Source organism: Hyalella azteca, unplaced genomic scaffold (genome assembly GCF_000764305.2).
Source record: "Hyalella azteca isolate HAZT.00-mixed unplaced genomic scaffold, Hazt_2.0.2 contig2982, whole genome shotgun sequence".
NCBI lineage: Eukaryota > Metazoa > Arthropoda > Malacostraca > Amphipoda > Hyalellidae > Hyalella > Hyalella azteca.
The window spans coordinates 287,677-299,235 of NW_025933238.1; the positions used below are offsets into that span (position 1 = coordinate 287,677).

Genomic DNA, 11,559 nt, shown 5'->3' on the forward strand with positions numbered 1-11,559 from the left:
TCGGGCGTTGGAATGATTGTTCGTTAAAGTACGAGGAAATATCTGTAAGACAGGGTAATAATTGATATTACAAAAGTTATTATGTTGAACACGGTTTTCGTTTCTGGGAAATAACTGGTTGAAAGTGAGTTGAATTGAGTTATAAGATTAATAATGGCACTATATTAAATGAATGTGAAACTTCATTTTTATGTCTATGCAGTAAGTTTGGTGCGTGCTCATATTTACGCATATAATTTTACTTTGGAATCCTCGTAATTATTCAAACCAATAAAATTTGTACTTGTTTGTTTCAATACATTTTCAACAAATGTTGGCGTGGTAGGATTGAATTTTGTTGTCAGTTCCATAGTTCAGGGTAAACGTGCCAACTCCTTAGGGAATTTGCAACATATTAAGGGCAAGTTCCAACAGCTGGCGAAAAGTGCTGTCACTGGGAGTGAATTTCACTAGATTGTGGCAGGGTGTGCTTCGTGGGAAGCGAATTTTGCGTGAGGTTAACTCTTGTTGTCATATTTAGTATCAAAATTTATCCAGCCATGGATGAAGAATATGACTGCATTGTTCTCGGCACGGGATTGAAAGTAAGTATTATTGCATTTGAATCGTTACCAGGGAGTTCGGCTTTCTAGAATTTGATTAAGTTCGCAAGTTCAGTTTCTTTTTAGTAATTTTTGTCTTACAGACATACTTTTGAATTAAAAGTGACTTTTTTGCATATCCGCTCTTATTTTTTTTTTACTGTCCCTGTGAAATTCAAAATCTAATTTCGTTAATTAATCCCATCGTTAACTGGAATAAAATGGGAGTAAAAAATGTTCATTAAATGTTCAGTTAGTGGGTTTTTAGGTACTTCTTCAGTTGTTGAATAACTAGGTACTACCGTACTAGCCCAAAACTTACTAGTTACTAGCCTTGTCATTTAATATTATATGGTGGTAAACCAATGATTTTTTATAATCACCATTTGCTATAGTAGAGGCACTCAGGCAAACCAAAGATTTTTAGAATCACTTCATTTTTAATCTCATTAGCTAGGTAGGCCTGCCCGCCTAATCTCCTCTAGATTTCAGGGTTGGTGATTTTTTTATATAAAAAATAGAAAAAATAAAACAAATGATTTTTATTTTTTCATGATGTTTTCATTTTATTGATTTTTTCAGCTTTTTTGTCTTTTTGAAAGGTTATTTTCTATGTTGCAATTTGCCTACTAGCTAACAATAATAGTATATGGATCGGATGGCTTCATAAGTTCATGGCTAAAAAGGGCACTTATTCCTTCAAGAATTTCCGAGGTGGTGTTCACCACTTTGGGACTTTTTATTTGGGACAATTATTAATAAATCTATTCATTAGCTTTGTAAAGTTTGTTTGGAGCAAGGTAACCAGCTTGGCAGCTAAATACTGGCCATTTAACTGGCTTCAATGCTAGTATGGAATATATCTACTTGGCGAGCCGCGACTGAATTTTTCGAGCCGTGGTTTTATGGATTTGCCAGCCGTGATTCCATTTCTACGAGCCGTGATTCTATTTCACCATGACATGTTTGCGAAGTGCAAACCGCGATTTTTTAATCAAACAAAAATTTATGACATTCGAGCCGCGAGATTTCATACCTACTGAAATTATATGATATTAGAGCCGCGAGATTTCATACCTACTGAAATTATATGATATTAGAGCCGCGATATTTCAGACAAAAATAGGACTTTTCCAGACTAGCTTCAATATACAACAACACTTCAGGAATGCAGATCTACTAAACATTGAAGAGTCACATAACAGATAGGCAGCTTATAGCACAGTGCACAGCAGTGACTGCTGTGCACTGTGCTAAAATTAGTGGTTCACTTGAAAAAAAGTGTTTGGCAATGGCAAATGAACTAAATATTCAGCAAAAATTTCAGCTAAGTTAAAATAAAAGATAGTCTAGTTTCTTATCTCTGAATCAATTATAATTAGTATAATAAAATTAGGTACATGTTCATCTATTATTTCTCTATAAATTAGGCTCCCACCCTATTCCAAATTCTGTCCTAGTTTGGTTCCTTGGGCATGAGAAAGCTCTAGTTGCACCGTAAGTTTTCAGTTAAGATGTATTTGTGTAGTGTAGCCTTGCAGGCAATGCTGCAGCCACCCAATATGCAATAGAATATTAATTTTTAACATTCTTCCTGACTAATGGTTAGGGTTAAGATTGGGCTTTTGTTTTAGTTAAATTTTATATCTTGATATTTAATCAAGCAGTTGATTAAAATTAAAATGGAGATAATTCATCTAGTATGAATTAGTCAAAGTAGAAAGAGAATATTTTACAGGGCTTCAACATTTTATGCATTTGTTGGCAGTCTTATTTGCAGCAAGCATGAATTTTGAAATAAAACTATTTTCAGCTCAGCCAAAAATGAAAATGTACCATTATATTCTATTCTAATAACTAGTTGAGAAAAACCTGCCTATTATTTGTTGAAATAAATATTTCTTGTTTGTGTATCATGCTCTATAGCAATTCAGAATACAAATCACTATGATGAAAAAGCATGTTTTTTATTTCTGTCACTTTACTGTTGGTAGAATAAACTTCACAGAAGTCAAAGGTGTGAAGAAACTATTGCATATCCAAAGTGTATGCTTAACACAATATCAAATTTTGATTGTAAATATAATTTGCAGGGTTGGCAATGATTAAATCAAAATGATTAAATTATGTGATTAAATCACTTGATTTTTTCTAAAAAAATCATGATTTTTTTGATTTTTTTGATTTTTTCATATATTTAAAAATATTGAGTGGCAGTCTTTAATTTATATTGAGGTATTGTTATTCATGCTTTAGTATAAATGTACTATGAATGACAAATTGGTATATAAACTTGTTGCCTTTATGAAGGCAATAAGTGCCCTTTTTAGCCATCCATTATGATCCATATACTGTTATTGTTAGTAGGCTAATTGCAACATAAAAAATAACACCTCAAAAATACAAAAAAGCTGAAAAAATAAAAAAAATCAAATAAATAAAAAAAAATCATGAAAAAATAAAAACATCATTGATTTTTGATTTTTTTGATTTTTTTTTAAAAAATCAAAAAAATCGCCAACCCTGAATTTATTAATTTGCATTCTGTTGTATCTCAGTGAAAACTAAAAGAAATTTATTGGTCCTGAAAGAAACCTTAACTCTTTTAATGACACTCATTCACTGGGCTTTGAGACCTTGTGTAATTGTATCATTTAATTATTTTGTATTAGTCATGGTCAAGTGGCTTAATTGAAAGGAGCATAGTCCATAGACTTGAGTGCTATGAACAGTTGATATTTTGGTTTTGTAAAACATCAAGGCTGTATTATATTTTTCATAGTCTAGTAATTAAAAATGAAACTGAACTTATTGGTACATACAATTTTTAAACATACGATGCAGTAAAAGAATATTTTTAGAGAATGTTTTTTTACACAGGTTGTTTTTACAAAAAATAAATTTGTAAAGAATCTTGCATAATTTTGAATATATATATATATATATATACATATGTACCACAATGTAATTTTCAAGCAATGACAGTTGCATATTGAGTAAAACTTGGGATAGTAAAAACTTGGGGAATTGAGTAAAACTACCAAGCAATTGATTTTTTTCCCATTTTCACCTCATGAAAAATCAGTTTTTGAGCTTAGTGAAAGTTTTCTTACTTATAAAACCATAATTTACTGCACCTGCAACATTTTGAAAAATCCTTTGGTGTTAACATATTGTAGAATTGATTGCCTGAATTGCTCATAATTTCTTGTACAAGCTTCAGAACTTGAAATTTCTGTGCATTTCTTTGTCTACATAGATATAGCTTTGTATTTGAGAGCTTAGCTGGTTATTATTATATTCAATGAAGCATTATTATTATATCAAATTGATAATACATTATTTTCTCAGGAATGCATCATCTCCGGAATGCTATCTGTGTCAGGCAAGAAGGTGCTTCACATGGACCGCAACAAGTACTATGGAGGTGAAAGTGCATCCATCACACCTCTTGAAGATCTCTTTGCCAAATTTGAAATGCCCAACCCTGATGAGTCCTATGGTAGAACCAGGTGAGGGTTGTATGAATTCAATGGCTAGATTATCTTGACTTTCAATTCACTTGAATTATCATTATCATGTGGTAAGAATTTTTTTCATCTTGACCTACTCTTATCACCAATTGGTTATTGAGCTGTGAAAATTAGCTTTGTTGAAAAAATGCCAAATTTCTCAGCATTCTTTAAATACCTATATTTACAATTACACTGGTACTTGCGAGTGTAACTGTGTAACTCTTCCTTAGTTTAAATGCATTTAAATTTAACCCATATTAATACTTCTATTTATTGATTCTGCTAGAAATCATGGAGAGTAGACTGGCAATCCCATTCTGTCACAATTTTACATCTGAAGGATATTGATGTATGTTATACATAACCATTGTCTATCTCTAATGGTGTGTGCCTTAACAGGGACTGGAATGTTGACCTGATCCCTAAGTTCCTGATGGCCAATGGGCAGCTGGTGAAGCTGCTGATCCACACTGGTGTGACACGCTACCTTGAGTTCAAGAGCGTGGAAGGAAGCTACGTGTACAAGGGCAATAAGATCTCCAAGGTGCCTTCTGATGACAAGGAAGCACTTACAACAGGTGCCTATATGCATGATTAATTTTATGTTGTCTTAAAGAAGCCTCATTAAGTTCATTAAGGCATTTTAATTGTACTTGAGGAAAAACACGTTATTGCTGAAACTTTTCCACTCCAAGTAATGGTGATGTTTGGACAAATGTGAATGAATCTTGATGCTAAAAACTATGTTGAAATATCAAATCAGTGTAGGAGTCACATAAATGCATCAGTGTTCATACTTTGTCTTTCCCTGTGAAGATTTGCTTGGGATGTTTGAGAAGCGAAGGTTCCGGAACTTCTTGGTGTTTGCCCAAGACTTCAAGGAAGATGACCCCAGTAGCTGGAAGGCCATGCCTGGCTTTGATCCAAACACAACCCCCATGAGTGCCGTCTTTGCTCATTTCAATCTTGACCGCAACACCATTGACATTACCGGCCATGCACTTGCTCTCTACAGGTTTTTTTCCTTTGTGTTAAGCTGTGCACTGTAGTTAATTGAAGCAAAAATTGAATGTCTGGTCAATTTTTTGGTATAATAGATTATTATCCAACTTCCATCCGTGAAATACCAGATGAGATTTGCCATGAATTGCTGCATTTATCTTGGTCTTATTGATAATTTCTCAAATTTTAACAAAGTGAATATATTTTATTTGATAAATTATATATTAAAATAAGGTTTTAATGTTTAGTAATATATTTTTAATGATTATTTTTGTGAAAAGCGTTCATTTCTTTGTCAATATTTTCCTTGATACTCCAGGAAAACATCTGTCAATTTTTATATTTGCCTAAAATTGCTTATAACAAATCAGTGAGTAAACACATTCTTGAATGGTTTATTTTATTCACGTGTACTATAATTATTTTTGCATCAGGGATGACGAGTACCTTGCCAAGCCTGCTCTTGACTGCCTGAAGCGCATCAGGCTGTACTCTGACTCTCTGGCACGCTATGGCAAGAGCCCTTACCTCTACCCTCTCTATGGGCTTGGGGAGCTGCCTCAGGGCTTTGCAAGGTCACTAGCTTTTAACAGAGGAATAAATAAAATTGCATGACAATTATAAAAGGTGTCGCATAGAATTTTCAAAGATTTTTGAGTAAATTTTATAGATGCACTGCAACTCATTTTTGAGGGATACCGTACATGAAATTTTATTACTAGTTATATATTGAATTTTATTTATATTGGCTATACATTAAATTATAATTCGTGTTTTACAATAGTACTGCCAATGTAATTCATTAAAACATGGGATTTTCTTCTTCTTATACACACTCGTTTGATGAAAGAATTATTTTTTATTTAGTTGAATTTTTATGGCTGGTTATTTGTTTTCAGATTATCGGCCATCTACGGCGGCACATACATGCTTGACAAGCCCATTGACGAGATCGTCTTCACTGACGGCAAAGTGTCGGGAGTTCGCAGTGGCTCCGAGACTGCCAAGTGCAAACAGGTCTACTGTGACCCCACCTACGTTCCTGATAAAGTGAAGCAGGTCTGTGACGTTGTATGATAGGAGCTATTTACAAATTTTTGGTGATTATGGTTCACCAACGTTACCTTGAAAATAAGTTTAATGAAGCTCTGCTCTTGATTTTAAGATGTAACTGTTATGAGGCTTTGTGCTAAGCAGGAGCTGTAAAGTAATGTGTTGATTGATGCAGAAGCTTGCCTGTAATAGCTACTTGCCATCCAAAATACCCCCTTCTTACAGCTATCGTACAGCATATTCAAATTTGTCGCGATTCTTCCTGAAAAAATTTATTCATATCGTTGTGAACATTTGTAGCTGTGAACCCGAATTTCAAAAGCTCTTGATTTTCGGGCGTTTCCATTGAATCTATAAAAAAAGAGGCGTTCTTCTGGGATTATCTGCACAGTCCGAGGAAAATTTCTTGTATGTCTTGTAATAGTTTATAGTTTTAGTCAGCTTTGACTGTAAAAGGTAGACGTAGTTTATTACTAAGATCTGATTATTGCAGGTGGGGCAGGTGATCCGGGCAATATGCCTGCTGGATCATCCTGTTGCCAACACCAAAGATGCTCTCAGCACCCAAATCATCATTCCGCAAAAGCAGGTCAACAGGAACTCAGGTAACTTGTTTCACTAATTTTTCAACTGACCATCGCGAAAAACTGTTGACGTGAAAATATCCATCGCGAAAACTGTTGACGACCATCGCGAAAACTGTTGACGTGAATTTAATTATTAAATTAATTAATTTGCTTGAAATGAGATGAAAGATACGTATGCGTAGTCCCAATAGGACGACATGTTGACATTTAATTGACACCAAATGTTTATCCTGTATGTTTTGTACGCAAAAGGCTCAAGGCTATAGAAGTCGGATACAAGAACAGCAGTTAATACGACATTGAAAAAATGTAGTGAAATGGTTGTGGCTAGTTTCGTTGAGAGCTTCGAATAAGATTGTGTTGTGATGGCAGATATTTACGTGTCGATGGTGTCGTACACTCATCAAGTGGCCGCCAAAGGCTGGTTTGTGGCCCTCGTGTCTACAACTGTTGAAACAGCTGATCCTGAAGCTGAGATCAAGCCAGGACTAGATCTCCTGGGGCCCATCAAACAAAAGTGAGTGACAATAAATACTAGGATACTTTTTCATTTATAAATGAAGTACTCGGAAGCTAAAACGAAAACTACCTTTTTTTATAAACATGATCTCGCTAAATATTCTATTTTAAATAAATATATTAAAATAATTAAAAGTTTTCTAAATAAACCTATAAATATTCTACTTGTTCTAGTTTAATGTCAATCCATCAATAATTCAATATATAATACCTTGTATCTTGTCAATATTCGAACTATGTTGCCACTATGATTATTCTTACAAGTTCAGGCTGGGCTATTTCAAGTATCACGAAGTTGCTCATGCACCAGATATGTAGCATTTGGATTGAGTTTCAATGAATTTGTTGTACGTTGCCTTGTCCAATGCCTATAGAAACCTGTAAATACAAATACATTTTTGTCCAAGGTTCGTGACGGTGTCGCCGCTGTTCAAGCCTATTGACGACGGTCGCGAGAGTCAGCTCTTCATCTCCGAAAGCTACGACGCAACAAGCCATTTTGAGACGACGTGTCTGGATGTGCTGAGCATCTACAATCGCGGCACTGGCGAGGACTTCGACTTCAGTAAAGTGAAGCATAATCTCGGCGATGAGGAGGCCTAAGCTGCGTTACATTTCCACAGACTTCCCCTCAGCCTGAGAGATCCGTTGGCTGAGCGTCAGTGATGCTTCTATGCTGGGAACCTTCATTTATGGCTGGGCTCAATTGGTAGTGAAGGGGACGTTTTAGTTTGGAAAGGTGATTCGATCTGTATTTGCTGGCTTGTGGAGTGTTATTAGCTACTATTAAAGATTGTGATGTGCAATGGTGTGACAAACTCTAGGAGGCATATTTACTGAGACTAATGGTAGCTAGATAATTGGATAGTCACTCTGAGCCTGGCAATTTTACTATTAGACATCGAAGAAGTCTTGCAATGTTTCCAAATAATTGTAGTCAACTTGACAAAAAATTGAAAGAACAAATTTATCTTGGAGTATCGCATCTGGGAGGGCTAGCATTGTTCGTGCGACTGTAAGCTACATTTCGGGTTAGGGTGACGTTTCAGTGACTTAGTTTGGCTGTTCATTGACCACGGCTGGCTGCGCTTTGGCCTTTGAAATGTGCGATGAATGCAGTTGCCGAGTTTGGTTCTAAATGGGCCAAGTCCAGCTGTGGTAGCCCCAACATTCCTGGACGCAAGCGCTTAGTGTTGTGTGTGCACCCTTTTGTTCGCATCCCGTCTGCCGCCTCTTCGGCTCTCCGCAGCCTGGAGTCTTGTATCATCAGTTATATCGTGCACCGATGTCACGGACTTATAAATATTTCACTTCACGCTTTGCACCACTCGTGTTTTGCTTTCAATTGACTTTCTGCGGAATTGTTCCTGCCATAAGATACGTTCTGGGAAGTGACTGAAATTTTATTGAAAAAAACCTTCAATTCTACATAACTACCTTAATTATGCTCACTAGTCCCGATGGTAGAATTTAACTAAAAAAATTGCTCTTAATTTTTCCCGATCTTATACAATTCTGTGAAATTTCGCGTTATTATTTTTTGCTTGTATCGCTTGTTGTGTTGCAGTTTATCTGCATTGAAGTTGCTTGTGCTAGTAAGCTCCTTCGTTATTCATTGTATCTTCATTGTTGATCATTTAGGATGCTATTGTTTATCTCGTGTTATGTTTTTCTAACGCCGAATAAACCATGTATTATTCGTGGATACACGTCGGGCTGAGCAGAGTCGTGCAGGCGGCCGACCAAGTAGCACTTAGTTCGTTAGCCACGTACTCTAAACTAGTGCGCGGCGCAAGCGTCTCTGCGCACGGGCATTTCATATTGGGCCTCTCGTATTATAACACTAGTATCTTACTCTCATTATTTAATCTTGCCTCGGAGCCTAGGAACTTGAATGCCGATGTGCAACTACGGTATTGCCGAGAAATTAATGATTGCTTTGTCATGACAAGCTTTATAAGAACTAACGCTGGGGAGTCGTGCTGTTACAGCGATGTTACTGATAGGTAATATCATACAATAATCAGCAATGATGCCACAGTATTGAAGTTCAGCAGCATTGCGGTTACTGCAATTGACACAACTGATGCGCGTTGCTGCGGCACCGCCACTTGTCAGTTATGTTGCTTCGGCTGCGTGACATCGGTCAGTTGCTGGGATGATGGCTCTCTGAAGTATGGGTTTAAATTACTCCATGTTTGGCCTACATCATTTTACTGTTTTGTCTCTAAAAGCTGTATTCGAAAACTCTTAATAAATTAATCATATCACCATCTGATTGTCTTGAAAGAAAGTGTTACTTAAAACTCCTTTGATTTAACCCTACATAATGGCAACGTTCTATGCTTTCTAGCTGTGCATTCGAACTGCGAGAATAGTGATGCTTTTCATATCCTGCCTTGAGTTACGTGGTCACGTGGTTACTGGCGCTGAATTGAACTATTTGGCTGTTGGTACCGAAAATCAAGACTAACATCACCGATGAAGTCTCGATTATCGCGTATTTCTCTAATCAAAAATCGTTCATCACCCACATAAGGCGGAACGTCTCGAATGACCAGGCTGCTGAAGTTATCAAGAAAGGAGATTAAGAAAGGCCGCTACTGCTGGCATGTAGTGGTAGGTCAAGCTTGTCTCAAAGAGACGAAGTGGCAGGTGGCAAGTACACAGAAACGAAGACAATTGTACTGGAGGTCGCTTTTACGAGTCACCGAGCTCCCACGCAAGAGGCAGGAAATCGAAGAAATACTGCCGACTGAACACCACAGCTGAGACCCGCAATGGGGCAATGCGAGCTCAGTGGTAGGTCGCTCGGACAAAGATCCTAGGAATGCGAAATGGCATAGGATACCAGACGAGCACAGACATGTCAGAATACCTCCTTAAGGGGAGGTGGACCGATCACATTATTCTTTTGAAATTTGATTTGTACCGTTCGCTTCTGTTCAACTTAAATTTAAACGAACGAATTGAAGTTGGGTGAGACGAGCGGTAGAAGTAACTTCAGGCATATTGCTGAAATTACTTCAGCAGATTTGTGATCATTTGGTCAATTCATAATCTGATGCAAAATGAATTCAACATCGCGGAGGTCGTCGTTCATAAGCATTAATTGTGATCAATGTTTTGTTAATCATTCATCTTATTATGTTAAAAGGCGGATTTACAGGATACCAGCATAGGTAAACAATACATCTATTAGCTTTTACCTCAAAACATGTGTTTAGTAAACTTATTCATAAAAAACAGGAAAATGGCGAGGTATGTAACAGCCAAGCGAATGAATTCAAATTCTGGATCGAGCTTCTCTCTAGAAACGTGATCAAGCAATGAGGCTGCTGCCGGAAACTTGTTAGAAAATCTCCAAAGGTCGAGAAATAAATGCAGATCGCCGGGCCACGATCATTAACTCGCCTGTCGGAAAAAAAATGTCGCATGTGAAGCTTTTTAGCTTATACGAGCATTCACATGGAAGCATTTTGTATTTTTTTCTCCAATTTTTTACAACACTTCTCTTTAACTTCACTTCTTGTTTGTCTGTCTGTCTGTCTGTCTGCTACAAATCTTATAATCGAAATTTGACACACTTCTACTTATCCTATTGATCTGAAATTTTACACATTTGCGTAAAGTTGGTGACAATGCAAGAATCAAATGAAAAAATAAATGATTTTAAAAAATTAAAATTGTTTTTCAATATTAAAAAAATTGAAAAAATAATTTTGTCTGCTACAAATCTTATAGTAAATGATATTTGACACACTCTGAAATTTTGCACACTTGTGTGAAAACGGAGGCAATGCATGAATCAATTGACAATAAATAATTTTGAAAAAAATTTTATATATTAAAAAAAATTAATTTTTTTAATATTCGAAAATAAAATTAGAAATTCATTGTGCATCTGTAACATTGGAGACACAGGATTCTTTAGAAGTGTTGTTTTTAAAAAGTAATTTTTAAACGTATATTATTTATATTTTATTGTTATGTTTTTTTTTGTATGCTCCTGCGTGAATAAAGAATAAATCCGGATTTAAATCCTAGCCGGATTTATGACGGGCGATATTCCAGTTGTTACGTTTTCTTTTCATTCCAATGAAGGATAATTTTTTGATTAGGAATAATACTAATTGCTATTCTATCAGCGAATATCAGTGTCGACGAAGATAATAGCGCCGACACGAAAAATGTTGCCGGTTTGAGAATCGAGCTCTGTATCTTGTATCTGGAAAACGCTTTAAAAATTACTTGTGATTTTTTAACTGGTAGCTTGAGAGATTTGAGTAAAAGTTCAGCAAT

General features: G+C 36.0%; 1 protein-coding gene across 1 annotated transcript; it reads left to right on the forward strand.

Moving 5' to 3' along the window:
- The first annotated feature begins 419 nt into the window (after window positions 1-419).
- Window positions 420-9,563, forward strand: LOC108672921 (rab GDP dissociation inhibitor alpha). The gene is made up of 9 exons (XM_018160683.2): window positions 420-584; window positions 3,933-4,093; window positions 4,496-4,674; window positions 4,913-5,111; window positions 5,533-5,673; window positions 5,998-6,157; window positions 6,645-6,756; window positions 7,111-7,255; window positions 7,665-9,563. Exons 1-9 carry the CDS (start codon window positions 540-542, stop codon window positions 7,858-7,860), a joined length of 1,338 nt encoding a protein of 445 aa, XP_018016172.1. The 5' UTR covers window positions 420-539; the 3' UTR covers window positions 7,861-9,563.
- The last annotated feature ends 1,996 nt before the right edge of the window (window positions 9,564-11,559 follow it).

Excerpts from the sequence above, each read along its gene's own strand:
- LOC108672921 (XM_018160683.2), top strand. The coding sequence starts at position 540 with ATGGATGAAGAATATGACTGCATTGTTCTCGGCACGGGATTGAAA. Across the intron at positions 585-3,932 it reads TTCTCGGCACGGGATTGAAA|GAATGCATCATCTCCGGAAT; the intron begins GTAAGTATTATT and ends TTATTTTCTCAG. Across the intron at positions 6,757-7,110 it reads GCAGGTCAACAGGAACTCAG|ATATTTACGTGTCGATGGTG; the intron begins GTAACTTGTTTC and ends TTGTGATGGCAG.